Source organism: Lotus japonicus, chromosome 1 (assembly GCF_012489685.1).
Source record: "Lotus japonicus ecotype B-129 chromosome 1, LjGifu_v1.2".
NCBI lineage: Eukaryota > Viridiplantae > Streptophyta > Magnoliopsida > Fabales > Fabaceae > Lotus > Lotus japonicus.
In genome coordinates, this window is record NC_080041.1 from 52,276,695 (window position 1) to 52,298,852 (window position 22,158).

A 22,158-nucleotide genomic window follows, 5' to 3' on the forward strand; every position below is an offset into this window, starting at 1 on the left:
GCGGGGAGGTTTCTCATCATCGAGCCTCATCATCTTCGTCAGAAATCAAGTGTAGAGGTGAGTTGAACCCTACCTTCATCAAATTTCGTAGATTAGGGTTCTTGCATTTTGGGGTTTTTGTTATTTACAACATTTACTGTCTGCTATGCTATGCTATGATGCATCATCTGCCTTTTCAAACCATTCTCCGGTCAATCTTTATTCATTCGGTTTCCTTATCCTCTTCATCCAACGAACCATAATCATGTTAAGACAATTTGGATATGTTTCGTTGTTTCCATGTCATGGTTGTCGTGACTAGGCTCCGCGTTACCTCAAGGTTGCACCAGCATTTTTATCTCCTCCTCGTTCCACTTCCCAGTGCCAATTCCACTTCCTCCCATTCATTCTCACTTTCAGAAGGAAATTTATTTTGTTGCTTTCTCACAGAAAGAAAGGTTCGGTTTTTGTTCCAGAATCGACCAATTTCATTTCTAGGGTTCGTTCAAAATTGATTCAACTGTTCTGAATACAAAGTCTTTTTTAGTTTTTTGCTGTTTTGATTTAGTAGTTTATACAAGCTTTGGAGTTCAAGAATGTGTAGCACATATTCTTCCTGTCATAGTCAATTTTTCTCAGGTATATTGAACATTAGTAATTTTATGTGGGAAGATATTCATTTTGTACCCTTTGGCTTGTTGATTTACTAACATTTAAAATTTACCACAGCACTTTCAAGTCTTGTTTCGTGTTAATATAGCTGTAGGTACCCTTTCTAATGAACATATGCATGGGATTCTTATACAGGCAGAGATATATCTTTCTTCTGTTGCCATTTTTGGGTAACATAATGAAGGAATGTCTTGCCTGCTGCATTAGGGATTGAACTTTAGTTAACTATGACATGATATGAGTATATCCATAGGCTAAGCCTATGGTTTGTTCCGGCCCTCCTAGGGATGTAGCACTGTACAAATTACTGTGCTTCCAGAATTTTGGAGTAACTATTTGTTTTGTTTAATCCTAGAGTTTGTAGTTTTGCCCTGTGAGAAAAGAAAAGGGTTAGATTGTGTCATAGATATAGATCATTTCCATAGTGCAGGTCTTTCCCATACATATAAAGGGAATTGCTGGAAGCTTATGTGACCTGAATTTTTTTGATTTTTGCTTGAGTAGATGCTTTCTTAGTTTTCTCCCACATATATCAACAGCACATTGCAACTTATATGCCCTGTTTGACAGCATTACATACATCAAGTTCAACATGATATAAAATTTATATAAGCAAGCTATTAATTAACACATCTTCTCAAATTGAATGGTTTATATTTTTTTAGAAGATAATCATAGAATTAGCAAACCATAAGATGTCATCTTACTTGTTATCTACTTTTGTCTTCTCATTTTCTTCCCATGCTTTAATCAAAGCCAATCTTTTCTGTGATTCAACCCTTGCAAGAACAGCATCTGATGATGGAAAGTTTAAGTTATAATCTATTTTTTTTTTAAATCAAGGCCTTGCAAACGTTTTGGAAAACAACCTCTATCAATTGAAGTATTTGTATTGTCTGTTTCATTGGATTTGCTTTGCATTTGATTAACTTCCATATTGTTCAAGTTAAAATTTGCTCTAATTTTGACATATCACTAATTTGCCTTATGTCCTTTTTGTTTTAATAGATGCCGAGGACGAAGGGGAGCAACCGGGTAACGAAACAACAAGTTGTCGATCGCCGTGCCTATCTCCACGCTTCTCATAGGCGAGGTGAGCATGATGAGGATGTTTTGAGTTCTCGGAAGCGACCTCGGAAGGGAGCTACGAAGGGATCTAAGAAGGGAGCTAAGAGGGCTGCTTCGCCTCCGGAGGTTCCTCCCCTCCCTACTCCTCAGTCTTCTATTCAGCAGACTGCTGAGGTTCCTCCCCTCCCTACTCCTGAGCTTTCTCCTCAGCAGACTCATGAGGTTCCTCCCCTCCCTACTCCTGAGGAGTCTGGCAGTGAGTCTAGGTCAGGCAGTGAGTTTGGGTCTGGCAGTGAGTCTATGTCTGACAGTGGTAGCGAGTCAGAGGATGTTGCTGTAGAGTTGGAGGCTCCCCAGGTTAAGACGAAGCCGACCATCCACAGACAGCCACCGTTTGCTGGCGGGCCGCTTGAGCTGTCTCTCTTACACCGTTACCCGGACCACATAGCGCCGTGGACGTGGCATTCCATTTTAGGCACCACTGACGATCGTTACGAGGACGACTTGAGTTGAAGGTGTCCACTGTTGGGTTAAAGCTGGCGAAAATGCCATTGGAGGGCGATGCTCATAGGGATGTACTGACACTTGTGGCGGCGACCGGACTGCTTCATCTCGTCAGGTCCAGTTATCAGGAGACAGACTCTGGACTTGTCTCGGCCCTTGTGGAGAGGTGGCACGAGGAGACCAGCAGCTTCCACATGCCGTTTGGGGAGATGACTGTGACCCTGGACGACGTGTCGGCCCTTCTTCATCTCCCGACCAGTGGGAGGTTCTATACTCCGGCAGCTCTTAGTAGACTAGAGATGGCTGAGACCTGCGTGCGGTTGCTGGGGGGGCAGAGCTTTTATTACAGCGAGGAGTTTGATGCATGCAATACTCAGGGGCTGCGGTTCTGCTTCTTGCAGAAGAGTTATGAGGTCGCTGTTACAGGTTTGTCTTAATAATTATTTAATTTGTCTCTTTTTTTTATCTCAGTTTACTTAATGATAACTGTTTGTTTTATGCATTGTAGAGAGGCGGTACCACCATGCAGCCAGGTTGTACCTACTGAATCTCCTCGGTGCGACGTTGTTCGCCTGCAAGAGTGGAGGACACTACACCACGATCCACTGGATTGGCATGCTGGAGCATCTTGATCGGGTACATGAGTTTGCGTGGGGCGCCATTGCGCTTGCCACTTTGTACGACCAGCTTGGTCGGTCCTCACGCAGCGCTACCAGACAGATGAGCGGTTACACATCCTTGTTGTTAGCATGGGCCTACGAGCACTTCCCTGACGCCCTTGTACGCCGGTATCAGAACCGGGATTACGTGGAGACCGAGCCTAGAGCGTGCAGGTGGATCGAGTCACGGACGGGACATGCTAGGTTGCAGGAGAGGCGAGTCCTATTTGATGAGATGACGTCAGCTGACGTCATCTGGACTCCATATGAGGCGCACAGGTCTGTGCGACCGCAGGATGCGAGGGCTTTGTTCTCGGGATACATCCGGACTCCCTACGAGCCGGCTGTGCGACCTCATCTTCCGGAGCGGGTGTTGTGGCAGTTTGGATCCGTGCAGACCGTCCCGAGGCACCCTTCTGTCGTGATGGAGAGATCTCCTAGTGCTGAGGATGTTGATGCAGCGTTCGCGGCCTATGAGCAGTACCTAGTTCCTGAGGGCGTCCCTGCTACTGTAGGTGGACAGACATCGTCAAATTACATGGACTGGTACAGCATGGTTTCTCATCGGTTCATCATCCCGGATACGAAGAGGGCGGAACTCAGTGCCGTTGTAAGTATGAAAACTATTTTCTTTTACACTTGCGATTTTGTGTATGTCATTTACTAACATGTGTATTTATTTATTTTCAGGCTGCTCTGCGTAGGGGTGTGGACTTGCTTGAGCAGTCACTCGAGGTTGATGATGCTCCCTCAGTAGACTCAGTCTCCCGCACTTTAGTTGATCGGGCACTCGAGGTCTTCCGAAACTTGGCCGGGACCCAAGGCGTTGCTTTTGCTGCTGAGAGACTAGGCGTCAGAGCCAGAGTTAGAGGCAGGGCAGGCGGTAGAGGAGGGGGAGGTCGTAGGGGTAGAGGAGGCCGTAGGGGTAGGGGATAGTGTAGCTTTGACATTATGTTTAGTACTTTTATGAGATGTAGTACTTTTATTGTATTTCACGTTATTATTTCATGACTTATGAGTTTTATGATCACCGGTATTCATAATTTCTGAGTTTAGTTTTTCAATTAAGAAGCAGGTGATATTCTGGGACAACATCAGTTTTCAGACATTATAAGTTTCACTTTCTAATGTTCCAAACCTTTCGGTACTTAAAGTTCCAAACCTTTCGGTACTTAAAGTTCCATAACCTTTCGGTACTTAAAGTTCCAAAACCTTTCGATACATAAAGTTCCAAAACCTTACAAATAAGGGGTGGCAAATCTACATTTTTACTGTTTCGGAACATAAATCACCGGAAGCATACAGAACTTAAAGTTCCGAAATTAAAGGTGCACTCTGCCACCCTGCCACCCTGCCACCATGCCTTCTCCCACACTCCTCCACCTATCCTACTACTCTACTGATTTATTACTACCCTCCTCCACCACCAACCCTCTCTACTTCTCTCTTTATTCTTCCTGCCTTCTTCCCAACCACCATCATTGCACCACCACAACACACCACCACCACCATTTCACCATTGTGCCACCACCACCAAGTTCCAGATCTTCAAGTTTCAAGGTTGTTGGTTGGTAAGTTCTCTTTCTCTCCCACCAGATTTACACACAGTTGTTTAAATTTCCCACCACATTTTTTATTTTAATGTATGTTCTTTATTTATTTCTGTATCGTGCTTCATCTGCACATATGTTTCAAAACATAAAGTTCCAAGATGTTTCAAAACTTAAACTGCCGAATGGCTTTGGAACTTAAACTGCCGAATGGCTTTGGAACATAAACTGCCGAAACTATGTAATTAAACCCGTGGCAGTGGCATTTTGCAGGCAGATGACAGACCCATTCATTTTTGATGAAGTAGTGCTGCTTCAAGCTGCATATGATGCATATGATGCTGGGAATGTTGAACCTACAAGTATCACTCCGTTTGTGCCACCAACTATAAGTGTGGATACCACACATTTATTTACAACTGATCAGGTATTGATTGAATATAGTATGACAGTATTGTTTAGCGAATCTGAAGTGATAGATATGATATGTCTTACTTTTGAACAGATATTTGATACACGTGATGACCTTCTGAATTGGGTTCGGAATGTTGGAAAGGAGAATGGATACGAGATAGTGATCGGAAGGTCCAACAAAGGAACAAAAGGCGGAGCTATAAAAGTTATTTTGTTGTGCGGGAGGAATGGTGTGTACGTGCCCTATAAGGACCCGAAAACGTTCAAGTACAACACCACCGGATCAAAAAAGTGCAATTGTCCTTTTACACTAAAAGGACAACCTACGGAGGGTGATAGAAATTGGTGGCTGAAAGTGATGTGGGGGAAGCACAACCATGAACCAGCTAGATCACTAGTTGGCCACTCCTACGTTGGTCGACTAACGGGGGAAGAGAAGGGGCAGTTGTCAACTATGCATAAGTCTTGGGTTGCACCGAGACACATGCTACTGGCTTTGAAGGAACAAAATCTAGGTAACTTGACTACAATCACTCAAGTGTACACTTGCTGCAAAACAATCAAGAAAGAAGCCCAGGGACCATTGACAGAAATGCAATTTTTGATGAAGAAGCTGACAGAAGCCAACTATGTTCACTTTGAAAGACAAGCTGACGATTCGGATGTCATTAGAGATGTTTTCTAGGCTCATCCTGATGCTATCAAACTCTTCAACACATTCCCTCATGTGGTCGTCATGGATTGCACGTATAAGACAAATAAATACCGGATCCCCTTGCTTGAGATGGTTGGCTTGACTTCTACTGGTAAGACTTTCTCCATAGCATTTTGCTACATGACTCAAGAGCGCACACATGACTATGTTTGGGCCTTGGACTACATGAAATCTCTGCTTACCGACCCTGTCAGATTACCTGGTGTTATTGTCACTGACAAAGAATTGGCTTTAATGAATGCGGTTTCGCAAACTTTTCCCACCTCTTGCAATTTATTATGTTTGTTCCACATAAAGAAGGCTGTTGAGGCAAAGTGCAAATTGTGGGTTGCCAAAGACGATTTCAAAGATATAGTAATGGAGCAATGGACAGATTTGGTGAATGCGGAAACAGAGCAACAATATGAGAAGGAATGGAGGAACATGTGTGCCATGTGTAAAGATCACCCAAAGTTCACAAAGTACATTTCTGAGACATGGTTAACTCACAAGGAGAAGTTTGTGAAGGCATGGACAAACAATGTGATGCATTTTGGAAACACAACAAGTAACAGGTAATACACACAGTTTATTACTTGTGATATGTTTTACATTTGTTAAACGACTTCATTTATTGTTTCATGTTTGAAAATGGGCAATTCAGAGTTACAATGTTTGTATGCAGGGCTGAAAGTGCACATGCAGCCTTCAAGAAGATGCTAAGGAACAGCAAGGGTAACTTGTGCGATTCATGGGATGCAGTGGATAGGTTGACAACTGTGAGGCACAATGAAATTGTAGCATCTTTTGAGCGCAGCATTAACATTGTAGAGCACCGTTTCAAGTCTAAAATGTATGTGAATGTAAGGGGGTTCGTGGCTGAAAAAGCCCTTCAGCTCATGCATGATGAACAAAACAGAGGGTGGGGTCGGGATGAGGTATGTGGTTGCTTGATGAAAGTCACTCATGGACTACCTTGCACCTGTGCACTTCAGAGTTATGTTTCAATTCCGTATAAGGTAGTGGATCCGTTCTGGAAGATACTTTCTTGGGAACAAGTGCCTGTTCCGGATAGACAAACCTCAAACCGTGGAGACATTCAGTATGACATTGAGGCCTTGGTTGCTCATTACAGTACTCTGGATGATGCAGGCCAAAGTATGCTGAGGAGGAAGGTTAAAGAGTTGTATTGTCCTCAGAGTAGTTCACTATGTCCTCCTGAAGTGAAGATAAAAACCAAGCAGTCATCCAAAGCCAAGGGGAGTAAGCCACCTACATGTGAACCAATAGGATCCTTGAGGCGGGAGCCTTCACATTGGGAACTTAATGAGAGCAACGCAACACCTACGCTTGCCAAATGTCCTCCACCAACTATACGGTCTAGGAATCGTTCATCACAAGCTAGTAAGTCAAAGAACAAGAATTCTATCGGGAAGTCTCCACCCCCCAGCATCTACTTGGGGTACTTGCCATCTTTTTTCCTACCATATATAGATGAAGTGATAGATGTTGTTGGAGATGGTAATTGTGGCTATAGAGCGGTCGCTGCATTGCTGGGGCATCCGGAAGGGCAGAATGGTTGGCATTCGATTAGGGAAAAGTTGATGGAAGAACTCGAACATCATCAGTATTTATATAACACAATGTGGGGTTTTGATATAGTTCAGGCCTTGCACTTTCGTCTCACCCTCCCTCATGATCAGATGGCCACTGACGACAAATGGATGCCCTTACCGGAGATGGGGTATCTCATTGCTACAAGGTTTCAGGTGGTATTTATCTCCATTTCGGAAAGATCAAGTTACACTTACCTTCCATTGATAGGCGCCCCACCAGAGGTACACACAGTTATAGCTGTTGGTCATGTGCCCAACCACTATGTACAGGTATATCTTTTGTTATGTACCCTAATTTATTTTTATTGCTAGATAATTTATGTTAGTTATCTAATTTTATTGTTATACTCTCTCAAATGTAGCTTAAGTTGTTGCATGGACATCCTATTCCGTATATTGCTCCCCAATGGCCATACAACGTCCTACCACCCACGACCGAATGGATTAACCCAAATCAAGACCGTATGGCCAGATTTGCGCTTGAACACACTGCTTGGAGGGCTGCTATTGGTGGACCTCTTGTTCCAAATGTGAATGACTACATAGACATCACAAAAGACTAATGATTGATGTTTGTAAATTGGTGTCAATGAATGAGATTTATGTAAATTTTCCTATGTTCAAGACTATGTTTAAGACCTCTAATTATTAATTTAAGGTATTTTGATTCATAATGTGGTTCAATTGCTTTATTTGTTTCATTGCTTCATTGAGGTGTTTCTGGTTTGTGTTCTGCTACTGTGTGTGCATCTGTTAAACAGGTTCGGAAGTTTATCTACCGAAACTTATTTTGATTGGTTTCGAATCTTAATGATCCGAATCTTAAAAATCCAACGTTTGCTGTGAATAATAGTTTCGGGAGTTAATCTTCTGAAATAGTGTTGGTTTCGGAACTTTATCTTTTGAACATAACATATTTCGGAAGATTATGTTCCGAAGAGTTTCGGAACTTTATCTTTTGAACATAACATATTTCGGAAGTTTATGTTCCGAAGGGTACTCCTGGCATTTTTTTTAAAATGCTGGGTGGCAAATCTAATACTTGGGGTGGGAAATCCAAATCTCCCTAATTATCTTTTTGTCCTACTCTACTTCATTCCTTACTATTCTCAATTTCTAGTAAGTTTTAATTGAGCTCTATGAACTCGTATCACATTCGATGGAGGAATATCATGTGCTTAAACTTATTTTGGTTCAACTAGGCGGCTTTTGTAATTAAAGAAGAACTTCTCCACTCAAAAGCTATTTCCTCGCCTCTTTATCCTTTTATCCTACTGTACTTCATTCCTTGTAATTCTCCATTTCAAGTAAGTTTTAATTGAGCTCTACGAACTCGTATCACATTCGATGGAGGAATATCATTACCTTGAACTTATTTTGGGACAACAAGATGGTTTTGTTCATTAGAGAGGAATTCCTCCACTCAAAAGCTATATGTTGTCCTACTCTGCTTCTTTCGTTGCAATTCTCCTCTTATAGTAATTTTAACCTCAGCTCTACGAAGTCGTATGACATTCAATCGATTAATATCATGAGCTTAAACTTATTTTGGGCTATAGAGACGGTCCTGATCTTAAGAGAGGAATTGCTCCACTCAAAAGTTTCGTTTAAGACCTATTTATCATTTGGTCCTACTCTACTTCTTTCGTTTCAATTCTCGATTTGTAGTATGTGTAAGTTGAGCTCTACGAACTCGTAACACATTCAATGGAGGAATATCATGAGCTTAAATTTGTTTTAGGCTATAGAGACGGTTTTGGTCATTGGAGAGGCATTTCTCCACTCAAAAGCTTTATGTAGGCCTCTTTATCTCTTTGTCCTACTCTACATCAATTGTTACAATTCTCCATTTCTAAAAAAGCTTTATCTACCTCTTTGTCCTTTTGTCCTACTCTACTTCATTCGTTACTATTCTCAATTTCTATTAAGTTTTAATTGAGCTCTACGAACTCATATCACATTCGATGGAGGAATATCATAACCTTGATCTTATTTTGGGACAACAAGATGGTTTTGCTCGTTAGAGAGGAATTCCTCCACTTAAAAGCTATATGTTGTCCTACTCTGCTTCTTTCGTTGCAATTCTCCATTTATAGTAAGTTTAAGCTCAGCTCTACGAAGTCGTATGACATTCGATCGATTAATATCATGATCTTAAACTTATTTTGGGATATAGAGACGGTCCTGATCTTAAGAGAGGAATTGCTCCACTCAAAAGTTTCGTTCAAGACCTATTTATCATTTGGTCCTACTCTACTTCTTTCGTTTCAATTCTCGATTTGTAGTATGTGTAGGTTGAGCTCTACGATCTCGTAACATATTCGATGGAGGAATACCATGAGCTTAAACTTGTTTTAGGCTACAGAGACTGTTTTGGTCATTGGGGAGGCATTTTTCCACTCAAAAGCTTTATGTAGGCCTCTTTATCTTTTTGTCCTACTCTACATCATTCGTTACAATTCTCCATTTCTAAAAACCTTTAATCTACCTCTTTGTCCTTTTGTCCTACTCTACTTCATTCGTTACTATTCTCAATTTCTATTAAGTTTTAATTGAGCTCTACGAACTCGTATCACATTCGATGGAGGAATATCATGTGCTTAAACTTATTTTGGTTCAACTAGGCGGCTTTTGTAATTAGAGAAGAATTTCTCCACTCAAAAGCTATTTCCTGGCCTCTTTATCCTTTTATCCTCCTGTACTACATTCCTTGTAATTCTCCATTTCAAGTAAGTTTTAATTGAGCTCAAGGAACTCGTATCACATTCGATGGAGGAATGTCTTGAACTTATTTTGGGACAACAAGATGGTTTTGTTCATTAGAGAGGATTTCCTCCACTCAAAAGCTATATGTTGTCCTACTCTGCTTCTTTCGTTGCAATTCTCCTTATATAGTAATTTTAACCTCAGCTCTACGAGGCCGTATGACATTCGATCGATTAATATGATCTTAAACTTATTTTGGGCTATAGAGACGGTCCTGATCTTAAGAGAGGAATTGCTCCACTAAAAAGTTTCGTTTAAGACCTATTTATCATTTGGTCCTACTCTACTTCTTTCGTTTCAATTCTCGATTTGTAGTATGTGTAGGTTGAGCTCTACGAACTCGTAACACATTCGATAGAGGAATACCATGAGCTTAAACTTGTTTTAGGCTACAGAGACGGTTTTGGTCATTGGAGAGGCATTTTTAAACTCAAAAGCTTTATGTAGGCCTAATTATCTTTTTGTCCTACTCTACTTCATTCCTTACTATTCTCAATTTCTAGTAAGTTTTAATTGAGCTCTATGAACTCGTATCACATTCGATTGAGGAATATCATGTGCTTAAACTTATTTTGGTTCAACTAGGCGGCTTTTGTAATTAGAGAAGAATTTCTCCACTCAAAAGCTATTTCCTGGCCTCTTTATCCTTTTATCCTCCTGTACTTCATTCCTTGTAATTCTCCATTTCATGTAAGTTTTAATTGAGCTCTACGAACTCGTATCACATTCGATGGAGGAATATCATTACCTTGAACTTATTTTGGGACAACAAGATGGTTTTGTTCATTAGAGAGGAATTCCTCCACTCAAAAGCTATATGTTGTCCTACTCTGCTTCTTTCGTTGCAATTCTCCTTTTATAGTAATTTTAACCTCAGCTCTACGAAGTCGTATGACATTCAATCGATTAATATCATGAGCTTAAAGTATTTTGGGCTATAGAGACGGTCCTGATCTTAAGAGAGGAATTGCTCCACTAAAAAGTTTCGTTTAAGCCTTTTTTATCATTTGGTCCTACTCTACTTCTTTCGTTTCAATTCTCGATCTGTAGTATGTGTAGGTGGAGCTCTACGAACTCGTAACACATTCAATGGAGGAATATCATGAGCTTAAATATGTTTTAGGCTATAGAGACGGTTTTGGTCATTGGAGAGGCATTTCTCCACTCAAAAGCTTTATGTAGGCCTCTTTATCTCTTTGTCCTACTCTACATCAATTGTTACAATTCTCCATTTCTAAAAAGCTTTATCTACCTCTTTGTCCTTTTGTCCTACTCTACTTCATTCGTTACTATTCTCAATTTCTATTAAGTTTTAATTGAGCTCTACGAACTCATATCACATTCGATGGAGGAATATCATAACCTTGATCTTATTTTGGGACAACAAGATGGTTTTGCTCGTTAGAGAGGAATTCCTCCACTTAAAAGCTTGTATGTTGTCCTACTCTGCTTCTTTCATTGCAATTCTCCATTTATAGTAAGTTTAAGCTCAGCTCTACGAAGTCGTATGACATTCGATCGATTAATATCATGATCTTAAACTTATTTTGGGCTATAGAGACGGTCCTGATCTTAAGAGAGGAATTGCTCCACTAAAAAGTTTCGTTTAAGACCTATTTATCATTTGGTCCTACTCTACTTCTTTCGTTTCAATTCTCGATTTGTAGTATGTGTAGGTTGAGCTCTACGAACTCGTAACACATTCGATAGAGGAATACCATGAGCTTAAACTTGTTTTAGGCTACAGAGACGGTTTTGGTCATTGGAGAGGCATTTTTAAACTCAAAAGCTTTATGTAGGCCTAATTATCTTTTTGTCCTACTCTACTTCATTCCTTACTATTCTCAATTTCTAGTAAGTTTTAATTGAGCTCTATGAACTCGTATCACATTCGATTGAGGAATATCATGTGCTTAAACTTATTTTGGTTCAACTAGGCGGCTTTTGTAATTAGAGAAGAATTTCTCCACTCAAAAGCTATTTCCTGGCCTCTTTATCCTTTTATCCTCCTGTACTTCATTCCTTGTAATTCTCCATTTCATGTAAGTTTTAATTGAGCTCTACGAACTCGTATCACATTCGATGGAGGAATATCATTACCTTGAACTTATTTTGGGACAACAAGATGGTTTTGTTCATTAGAGAGGAATTCCTCCACTCAAAAGCTATATGTTGTCCTACTCTGCTTCTTTCGTTGCAATTCTCCTTTTATAGTAATTTTAACCTCAGCTCTACGAAGTCGTATGACATTCAATCGATTAATATCATGAGCTTAAAGTATTTTGGGCTATAGAGACGGTCCTGATCTTAAGAGAGGAATTGCTCCACTAAAAAGTTTCGTTTAAGCCTTTTTTATCATTTGGTCCTACTCTACTTCTTTCGTTTCAATTCTCGATCTGTAGTATGTGTAGGTGGAGCTCTACGAACTCGTAACACATTCAATGGAGGAATATCATGAGCTTAAATATGTTTTAGGCTATAGAGACGGTTTTGGTCATTGGAGAGGCATTTCTCCACTCAAAAGCTTTATGTAGGCCTCTTTATCTCTTTGTCCTACTCTACATCAATTGTTACAATTCTCCATTTCTAAAAAGCTTTATCTACCTCTTTGTCCTTTTGTCCTACTCTACTTCATTCGTTACTATTCTCAATTTCTATTAAGTTTTAATTGAGCTCTACGAACTCATATCACATTCGATGGAGGAATATCATAACCTTGATCTTATTTTGGGACAACAAGATGGTTTTGCTCGTTAGAGAGGAATTCCTCCACTTAAAAGCTTGTATGTTGTCCTACTCTGCTTCTTTCATTGCAATTCTCCATTTATAGTAAGTTTAAGCTCAGCTCTACGAAGTCGTATGACATTCGATCGATTAATATCATGATCTTAAACTTATTTTGGGCTATAGAGACGGTCCTGATCTTAAGAGAGGAATTGCTCCACTCAAAAGTTTCGTTTAAGACCTATTTATCATTTGGTCCTACTCTACTTCTTTCGTTTCAATTCTCGATTTGTAGTATGTGTAAGTTGAGCTCTACGAACTCGTAACACATTCAATGGAGGAATATCATGAGCTTAAATTTGTTTTAGGCTATAGAGACAGTTTTGGTCATTGGAGAGGCATTTCTCCACTCAAAAGCTTTATGTAGGCCTCTTTATCTCTTTGTCCTACTCTACATCAATTGTTACAATTCTCCATTTCTAAAAAAGCTTTATCTACCTCTTTGTCCTTTTGTCCTACTCTACTTCATTCGTTACTATTCTCAATTTCTATCAAGTTTTAATTGAGCTCTACGAACTCATATCACATTCGATGGAGGAATATCATAACCTTGATCTTATTTTGGGACAACAAGATGGTTTTGCTCGTTAGAGAGGAATTCCTCCACTTAAAAGCTATATGTTGTCCTACTCTGCTTCTTTCATTGCAATTCTCCATTTATAGAAAGTTTAAGCTCAGCTCTACGAAGTCGTATGACATTCGATCGATTAATATCATTATCTTAAACTTATTTTGGGCTATAGAGACGGTCCTGATCTTAAGAGAGGAATTGCTCCACTCAAAAGTTTCGTTTAAGACCTATTTATCATTTGGTCCTACTTTACTTCTTTCGTTTCTATTCTCGATTTGTAGTATGTGTAGGTTGAGCTCTACGATCTCGTAACATATTCGATGGAGGAATACCATGAGCTTAAACTTGTTTTAGGCTACAGAGACTGTTTTGGTCATTGGGGAGGCATTTTTCCACTCAAAAGCTTTATGTAGGCCTCTTTATCTTTTTGTCCTACTCTACATCATTCGTTACAATTCTCCATTTCTAAAAACCTTTTATCTACCTCTTTGTCCTTTTGTCCTACTCTACTTCATTCGTTACTATTCTCAATTTCTATTAAGTTTTAATTGAGCTCTACGAACTCGTATCACATTCGATGGAGGAATATCATGTGCTTAAACTTATTTTGGTTCAACTAGGCGGCTTTTGTAATTAGAGAAGAATTTCTCCACTCAAAAGCTATTTCCTGGCCTCTTTATCCTTTTATCCTCCTGTACTTCATTCCTTGTAATTCTCCATTTCAAGTAAGTTTTAATTGAGCTCTAGGAACTCGTAACACATTCGATGGAGGAATGTCTTGAACTTATTTTGGGACAACAAGATGGTTTTGTTCATTAGAGAGGATTTCCTCCACTCAAAAGCTATATGTTGTCCTACTCTGCTTCTTTCGTTGCAATTCTCCTTTTATAGTAATTTTAACCTCAGCTCTACGAGGCCGTATGACATTCGATCGATTAATATGATCTTAAACTTATTTTGGGCTATAGAGACGGTCCTGATCTTAAGAGAGGAATTGCTCCACTAAAAAGTTTCGTTTAAGACCTATTTATCATTTGGTCCTACTCTACTTCTTTCGTTTCAATTCTCGATTTGTAGTATGTGTAGGTTGAGCTCTACGAACTCGTAACACATTCGATGGAGGAATACCATGAGCTTAAACTTGTTTTAGGCTACAGAGACGGTTTTGGTCATTGGAGAGGCATTTTTCCACTCAAAAGCTTTATGTAGGCCTAATTATCTTTTTGTCCTACTCTACTTCATTCCTTACTATTCTCAATTTCTAGTAAGTTTTAATTGAGCTCTATGAACTCGTATCACATTCGATTGAGGAATATCATGTGCTTAAACTTATTTTGGTTCAATTAGGCGGCTTTTGTAATTAGAGAAGAATTTCTCCACTCTAAAGCTATTTCCTGGCCTCTTTATCCTTTTATCCTCCTGTACTTCATTCCTTGTAATTCTCCATTTCATGTAAGTTTTAATTGAGCTCTACGAACTCGTATCACATTCGATGGAGGAATATCATTACCTTGAACTTATTTTGGGACAACAAGATGGTTTTGTTCATTAGAGAGGAATTCCTCCACTCAAAAGCTATATGTTGTCCCTACTCTGCTTCTTTCGTTGCAATTCTCCTTTTATAGTAATTTTAACCTCAGCTCTACGAAGTCGTATGGCATTCAATCGATTAATATCATGAGCTTAAACTTATTTTGGGCTATTGAGACGGTCCTGATCTTAAGAGAGGAATTGCTCCACTCAAAAGTTTCGTTTAAGACCTATTTATCATTTGGTCCTACTCTACTTCTTTTGTTTCAATTCTCGATTTGTAGTATGTGTAGGTTGAGCTCTACGATCTCGTAACATATTCGATGGAGGAATACCATGAGCTTAAACTTGTTTTAGGCTACAGAGACTGTTTTGGTCATTGGGGAGGCATTTTTTCACTCAAAAGCTTTATGTAGGCCTCTTTATCTTTTTGTCCTACTCTACATCATTCGTTACAATTCTCCATTTCTAAAAACCTTTAATCTACCTCTTTGTCCTTTTGTCCTACTCTACTTCATTCGTTACTATTCTCAATTTCTATTAAGTTTTAATTGAGCTCTACGAACTCGTATCACATTCGATGGAGGAATATCATAACCTTGATCTTATTTTGGGACAACAAGATGGTTTTGCTCGTTAGAGAGGAATTCCTCCACTTAAAAGCTGTATGTTGTCCTACTCTGCTTCTTTCGTTGCAATTCTCCATTTATAGTAAGTTTAAGCTCAGCTCTACGAAGTCGTATGACATTCATCGATTAATATCATGATCTTAAACTTATTTTGGGCTATAGAGACGGTCCTGATCTTAAGAGAGGAATTGCTCCACTCAAAAGTTTCGTTTAAGACCTATTTATCATTTGGTCCTACTCTACTTCTTTCGTTTCAATTCTCGATTTGTAGTATGTGGAAGTTGAGCTCTACGAACTCGTAACACATTCAATGGAGGAATATCATGAGCTTAAATTTGTTTTAGGCTATAGAGACAGTTTTGGTCATTGGAGAGGCATTTCTCCACTCAAAAGCTTTATGTAGGCCTCTTTATCTCTTTGTCCTACTCTACATCAATTGTTACAATTCTCCATTTCTAAAAAAGCTTTATCTACCTCTTTGTCCTTTTGTCCTACTCTACTTCATTCGTTACTATTCTCAATTTCTATTAAGTTTTAATTGAGCTCTACGAACTCATATCACATTCGATGGAGGAATATCATAACCTTGATCTTATTTTGGGACAACAAGATGGTTTTGCTCGTTAGAGAGGAATTCCTCCACTTAAAAGCTATATGTTGTCCTACTCTGCTTCTTTCATTGCAATTCTCCATTTATAGTAAGTTTAAGGTCAGCTCTACGAAGTCGTATGACATTCGATCGATTAATATCATGATCTTAAACTTATTTTGGGCTATAGAGACGGTCCTGATCTTAAGAGAGGAATTGCTCCACTCAAAAGTTTCGTTTAAGACCTATTTATCATTTGGTTCTACTCTACTTCTTTCGTTTCAATTCTCGATTTGTAGTATGTGTAGGTTGAGCTCTACGATCTCGTAACATATTCGATGGAGGAATACCATGAGCTTAAACTTGTTTTAGGCTACAGAGACTGTTTTGGTCATTGGGGAGGCATTTTTCCACTCAAAAGCTTTATGTAGGCCTCTTTATCTTTTTGTCCTACTCTACATCATTCGTTACAATTCTCCATTTCTAAAAACCTTTTATCTACCTCTTTGTCCTTTTGTCCTACTCTACTTCATTCGTTACTATTCTCAATTTCTATTAAGTTTTAATTGAGCTCTACGAACTCGTATCACATTCGATGGAGGAATATCATGTGCTTAAACTTATTTTGGTTCAACTAGGCGGCTTTTGTAATTAGAGAAGAATCTCTCCACTCAAAAGCTATTTCCTGGCCTCTTTATCCTTTTATCCTCCTGTACTTCATTCCTTGTAATTCTCCATTTCAAGTAAGTTTTACTTGAGCTCTAGGAACTCGTATCACATTCGATGGAGGAATATCATTACCTTGAACTTATTTTGGGACAACAAGATGGTTTTGTTCATTAGAGAGGAATTCCTCCACTCAAAAGCTATATGTTGTCCCTACTCTGCTTCTTTCGTTGCAATTCTCCTTTTATAGTAATTTTAACCTCAGCTCTACGAAGTCGTATGGCATTCAATCGATTAATATCATGAGCTTAAACTTATTTTGGGCTATAGAGACGGTCCTGATCTTAAGATAGGAATTGCTCCACTCAAAAGTTTCGTTTAAGACCTATTTATCATTTGGTCCTACTCTACTTCTTTCGTTTCAATTCTCGATTTGTAGTATGTGTAAGTTGAGCTCTACGAACTCGTAACACATTCAATGGAGGAATATCATGAGCTTAAATTTGTTTTAGGCTATAGAGACGGTTTTGGTCTTTGGAGAGGCATTTCTCCACTCAAAAGCTTTATGTAGGCCTCTTTATCTCTTTGTCCTACTCTACATCAATTGTTACAATTCTCCATTTCTAAAAAAGCTTTATCTACCTCTTTGTCCTTTTGTCCTACTCTACTTCATTCGTTACTATTCTCAATTTCTATTAAGTTTTAATTGAGCTCTACGAACTCATATCACATTCGATGGAGGAATATCATAACCTTGATCTTATTTTGGGACAACAAGATGGTTTTGCTCGTTAGAGAGGAATTCCTCCACTTAAAAGCTATATGTTGTCCTACTCTGCTTCTTTCGTTGCAATTCTCCATTTATAGTAAGTTTAAGCTCAGCTCTACGAACTCGTATGACATTCGATCGATTAATATCTTGATCTTAAACTTATTTTGGGCTATAGAGACGGTCCTGATCTTAAGAGAGGAATTGCTCCACTCAAAAGTTTCGTTTAAGACCTATTTATCATTTGGTCCTACTCTACTTTTTTCGTTTCAATTCTCGATTTGTAGTATGTGTAGGTTGAGCTCTACGAACTCGTAACACATTCGATGGAGGAATACCATGAGCTTAAACTTGTTTTTGGCTACAGAGACGGTTTTGGTCATTGAAGAGGCATTTTTCCACTCAAAAGCTTTATGTAGGCCTCTTTATCTTTTTGTCCGGCTTTGTAAAGATATCTGCCCATTGATGGTCAGTATCAACAAACTTCAGAAGAAGTACGCCCTTCTGAACATAATCTCTAATAAAGTGATACTTTACCTTAATGTGTTTTGCCCTTGAATGTAAGATTGGATTCTTACTGAGTGAGATTGCAGCAGTATTGTCAAAGGTGATTAGGATATTGCTCTCAAGGATTTGATAATCTTTTAATTGATGTTTCATCCAGAGCATCTGAGTACTGCAAATAGCTTCTGAGATATATTCTGCCTCTGCAGTGCATAGTGCAATAGTAGACTGCCTCTTGCTTGCCCATGAGACAAAATTACTTCCCAGAAATTGACAATTTCCAGAAGTACTCTTCCTTTCAGTTCTATCTCCAGCATAATCAGCATCACAGTACTCTGAAAGCTTATACTCTAATGTTTTCTTATACATCAAGCCAAGGTTAGTGGTACCTTTCAGATATCTGAGAATTCTCTTAACAGCAGTTAAGTGAGTTTCTCTAGGATCTGATTGGAATCGAGCACATAAGTGTACACTAAACAGAATATCTGGCCTAGATGCAGTTAAGTATAGGAGTGAACCTATCATACCACGATACAGCTTCTGACATACTTTTCCACTGGCATCTTCTTTCTCCAGAATGCATGTAGGATGCATAGGAGTCTTAGCAATCGTTGATTCTGTCATATTGAACTTCTTCAGAAGTTCCTTTGTGTACTTGCTCTGATGGATGTAAGTTGCTTCTGGTTTTTGATCAACTTGTATTCCCAGAAAGTACTTAAGTTCTCCCATCATACTCATTTCAAATTCAGCCTGCATCATCTCAGAAAATTCCTTGCAAAGAGATGGATTAGCAGATCCAAATATAATATCATCAACATAAATTTGCACAATTATAATATCTACTTTACCCCTTACAAACTCATTTTCCAGAAGGAATGAGCTAAAGCTCTCATACCATGCTCTGGGAGCTTGCTTCAGACCATATAGAGATTTCTTCAATTTGAAAACATGGTCAGGGTTCCTCTCATCTTCAAAACCAGGAGGTTGGTGCACATACACTTCCTCTGAGATGTATCCATTCAGGAAGGCATCTGATGAAGAATTATGTTGTGATTCATTGAGAATGAGATCAGCAGTCTAATAGCTTCCAATCTTGCTACTGGAGCAAATGTTTCAGTATAATCTATTCCTTCTTACTGACTGTAGCCTTGAGCAACTAGCCTTGCTTTGTTTCTGACTACATCTCCTTTTTCATTCAGCTTGTTTCTGAAGACCCATTTGGTTCCAATGATGTGAGCACCTTGAGGTTTCCTGACAAGGTTCCAAACATCATTCTTGGAGAATTGATTCAGTTCTTCTTCCATTGCCAGAATCCAGTCTTTGTCTTGAAGAGCTTCATCAATTGACTTTGGTTCAACTAAGGATACCAATCCTTTCAGACTAAGCAGAGTCTCTTCAGAGGGTCTGAATGCTGATCTGGTTCTGACTGGTTCATCTTTGTTTCCCAGAATCAACTCCTTAGGATGAGAGGCAACAATTCTGCTCTTCTTCTGAGGCTGTGAATCAGAGGGACCAACTTCCTCTGGAGATTCTTCCTCTGGCTCAGCTTCCTCTGGAGCTTTGCCTTTACCAGAATCATTTATACTCATATCTGCAAACTTTTCAACTAGCTTTGACTGATCAGAGTCAAGCTTATCATCAAATCTAACATGAATAGATTCCTCAATAGTTTTAGCATCAGTATTATAAATTCTAAAGCCTTTAGAACGATCAGAGTAACCAAGTAATAGACATTTAGAAGATTTAGAATCAAACTTATGCAATCTATCCTTAGTATTCAAAACATAGCAAACACAACCAAAAGGATGAAAGTAACAAATGTTGGGCTTTATTTTCTTCCACGATTCATAAGGAGTCTTATTCAGAATTGGTCTTATAGAGATCCTGTTCTGAATGTAACATGTTGTGTTTACTGCCTCAGCCCATAAGTGCTTTGCCATGTCAGTTTCTTGAAGCATGGTTCTAGCCATCTCTTGAAGAGTTCTATTCTTCCTCTCAACAACACCATTCTGTTGAGGAGTTTTAGGACAAGAGAAATCATGTGCAATTCCATAGGAATCAAACAGACTCTCAAACTTGTCATTCTCAAACTCTCCACCATGATCACTTCTGACACGCACAATCCTACAAGCCTTCTCGTTTTGCACTTGGGCAATATAGGTAGAGAACACAGAATGAGACTCATCCTTGCGGGGGAGAAATTTTACCCATGTCCAGCGGCTATAGTCGTCAACAATGACCATCCCATATCTCTTGTCACCTATAGACTCAGTTTTCACTGGTCCAAAAAGGTCAATATGCAGAAGTTCCAACGGCCTTGAGGTGGAAACAACATTCTTTGCCTTGAAAGGGACTTTTGTAAATTTGCCTTTCTGACATGTTTCACAAAGAGCGTCTGAAGAGAACTTCAGAGTGGGTAAGCCCCTGACAAGGTCAAGCTTACTCAGCTGAGAAATCTTTCTCATACTGGCATGCCCTAGCCGTCTATGCCATACCCATTGCACCTCATTAACAGAAAGAAGGCACTTTACATTCTGAGTTTCCAACTAAGATAATATGATCTTATAAGTGTTGTTCCTCCTCTTGCTGTTAAACAGAACAGAGCCATCGATCTGACTTACAGCCCTGCAAGACTTTTGATTTAAAATAACATCATAACCCTTGTCAGCTAATTGACTTATTGACAATAAGTTGTGAGTTAAACCATCTACAAACAGAACATTATCAATGCATGGACTATTATCAACACCAATAGTACCAGAACCAACAATTTTACCCTTCTTGTTGCCACCAAAGCCAACTTTGCCTCCAGGCTTAAGTTTTAGCTCTTGGAACATACGCCTTTCTCCCGTCATGTGACGCGATCATCCACTGTCCAGATACCATGATTGGTGTTTCAGTGGAGAGCGATCAAGGATATCTGCAACATAGATAATCTTATCCTTAGGTACCCATTTTCTGGGTCCTTTCTTGTTAGTTACCTCAGAGGTTCTGACAACCTTGGGTTTCTCAACATGATAATGTAACGGAATTTGAGCATGATATTTAAGCATAGAGAAGGTTCCCTTTTTGAGAGGGGGGTCAACAACTTTAACAGGCAATGGTTCAGGCAATATAGTACCAGAGGGTACAAAATGTTCATGCAGAGGTTTAACCTTAGGCATAGGAGGCTCATTTCTACTGGGTCTAGAATAGCCAATGCCACACATTCCATTTCTGCTTACGCCATAGATCATTGAAGCCATCAAGCTTCTGTCTACGCTTTTAGCTAGGAATCTTTGAAAAGATTTTTCATATTTAGATTCATTCTTAATATCAGAGGCATCACAAGCAACAACTTCTTCTAACTTAATAATCTGGTTTTTGAGCACAGAGTTAGAGTTTACTAAAGCATGATTATTCTCTTTTAACTCAGAAATGTTTTTCTCATGTTCAGTAGAAGTCTTAGAAAAAGCAGAGAGATCCTTTTTCAACTTTTTATGCTTAGTCAGGAGAGAGTTATATTTATCCATGATTTCAGACAAAGCACATTTAAGTTCAGAGGTTGAGAAGGAAGCGAATACCTCATTTTCATCGTCAGAGTTTAGATCTTCCTCTGATGCAGATTCAGAGTTAGTTGCTTCTTTTGACTCTGCTTCCTTGTCCTTGACAATAGCCATGAGTCCTTCAACAACTTCTCCATCAAAGTCAACATCCTCTGACTCTGATTCATCAAAAGTCACTATGAGACCTTTCTTAGCTTTGAAATGCTTCTGTGGCTTCTTGTCCTTTTTCAGCTTTGGACAATCACTCTTGTAGTGCCCTGATTCTTTGCATTCAAAACATGTGACTTCCTTTGATGAAGACTTCTTCTGACCAGAAGAGGATTCATTCTTTCCAGAGCTTCTGTACTTGCTCTGTCTGTGCTTCCAGATGCGGTTGAGCTTTCTGGAGATCAAGGTTAGCTCATCTTCATCAGAATCTTCAGAGGCTTCTTTAGATTCTTCTGCTTCAGCTTGGAGAGCTTTAGCCTTTTCAGATTTGGATTTCAAGGCTATAGACTTCTTCTTCTGATCCTGATGTTCAACACGCTTCAGTTCTTGAAACTTCAGTATGCTTATGAGTTCTTCCAAACTCATCTGCTCAACATCTCTTGTGAGCTCCAAGGAAGTTATCAAAGGCATCCAGCTTTCAGGAAGACCTCTAAGGATCCTC

General features: G+C 39.3%; 4 protein-coding genes across 4 annotated transcripts; 3 read left to right on the forward strand and 1 right to left on the reverse strand.

Moving 5' to 3' along the window:
* Positions 1–955: 955 nt before the first annotated feature.
* Positions 956–1,587, reverse strand: LOC130737908 (remorin-like). The gene is made up of 4 exons (XM_057589769.1): positions 1,521–1,587; positions 1,359–1,446; positions 1,127–1,210; positions 956–1,022 (listed from the first exon to the last, which is right to left on the reverse strand). Exons 1-4 carry the CDS (start codon positions 1,585–1,587, stop codon positions 956–958), a joined length of 306 nt encoding a protein of 101 aa, XP_057445752.1.
* Positions 1,588–2,522: 935 nt separating this feature from the next.
* LOC130737916 (protein MAINTENANCE OF MERISTEMS-like) lies at positions 2,523–3,818 on the forward strand. Its single transcript, XM_057589779.1, has 3 exons — positions 2,523–2,649; positions 2,732–3,492; positions 3,573–3,818. The coding sequence occupies exons 1-3, from the start codon at positions 2,523–2,525 to the stop codon at positions 3,816–3,818; spliced, it is 1,134 nt and encodes a 377-aa protein (XP_057445762.1).
* An 891-nt stretch (positions 3,819–4,709) lies between these two features.
* LOC130737919 (uncharacterized) lies at positions 4,710–5,531 on the forward strand. The gene is made up of 2 exons (XM_057589794.1): positions 4,710–4,859; positions 4,938–5,531. Exons 1-2 carry the CDS (start codon positions 4,710–4,712, stop codon positions 5,529–5,531), a joined length of 744 nt encoding a protein of 247 aa, XP_057445777.1.
* Positions 5,532–5,582: 51 nt separating this feature from the next.
* Positions 5,583–7,719, forward strand: LOC130737925 (uncharacterized). The gene is made up of 3 exons (XM_057589802.1): positions 5,583–6,115; positions 6,226–7,426; positions 7,519–7,719. Exons 1-3 carry the CDS (start codon positions 5,583–5,585, stop codon positions 7,717–7,719), a joined length of 1,935 nt encoding a protein of 644 aa, XP_057445785.1.
* The last annotated feature ends 14,439 nt before the right edge of the window (positions 7,720–22,158 follow it).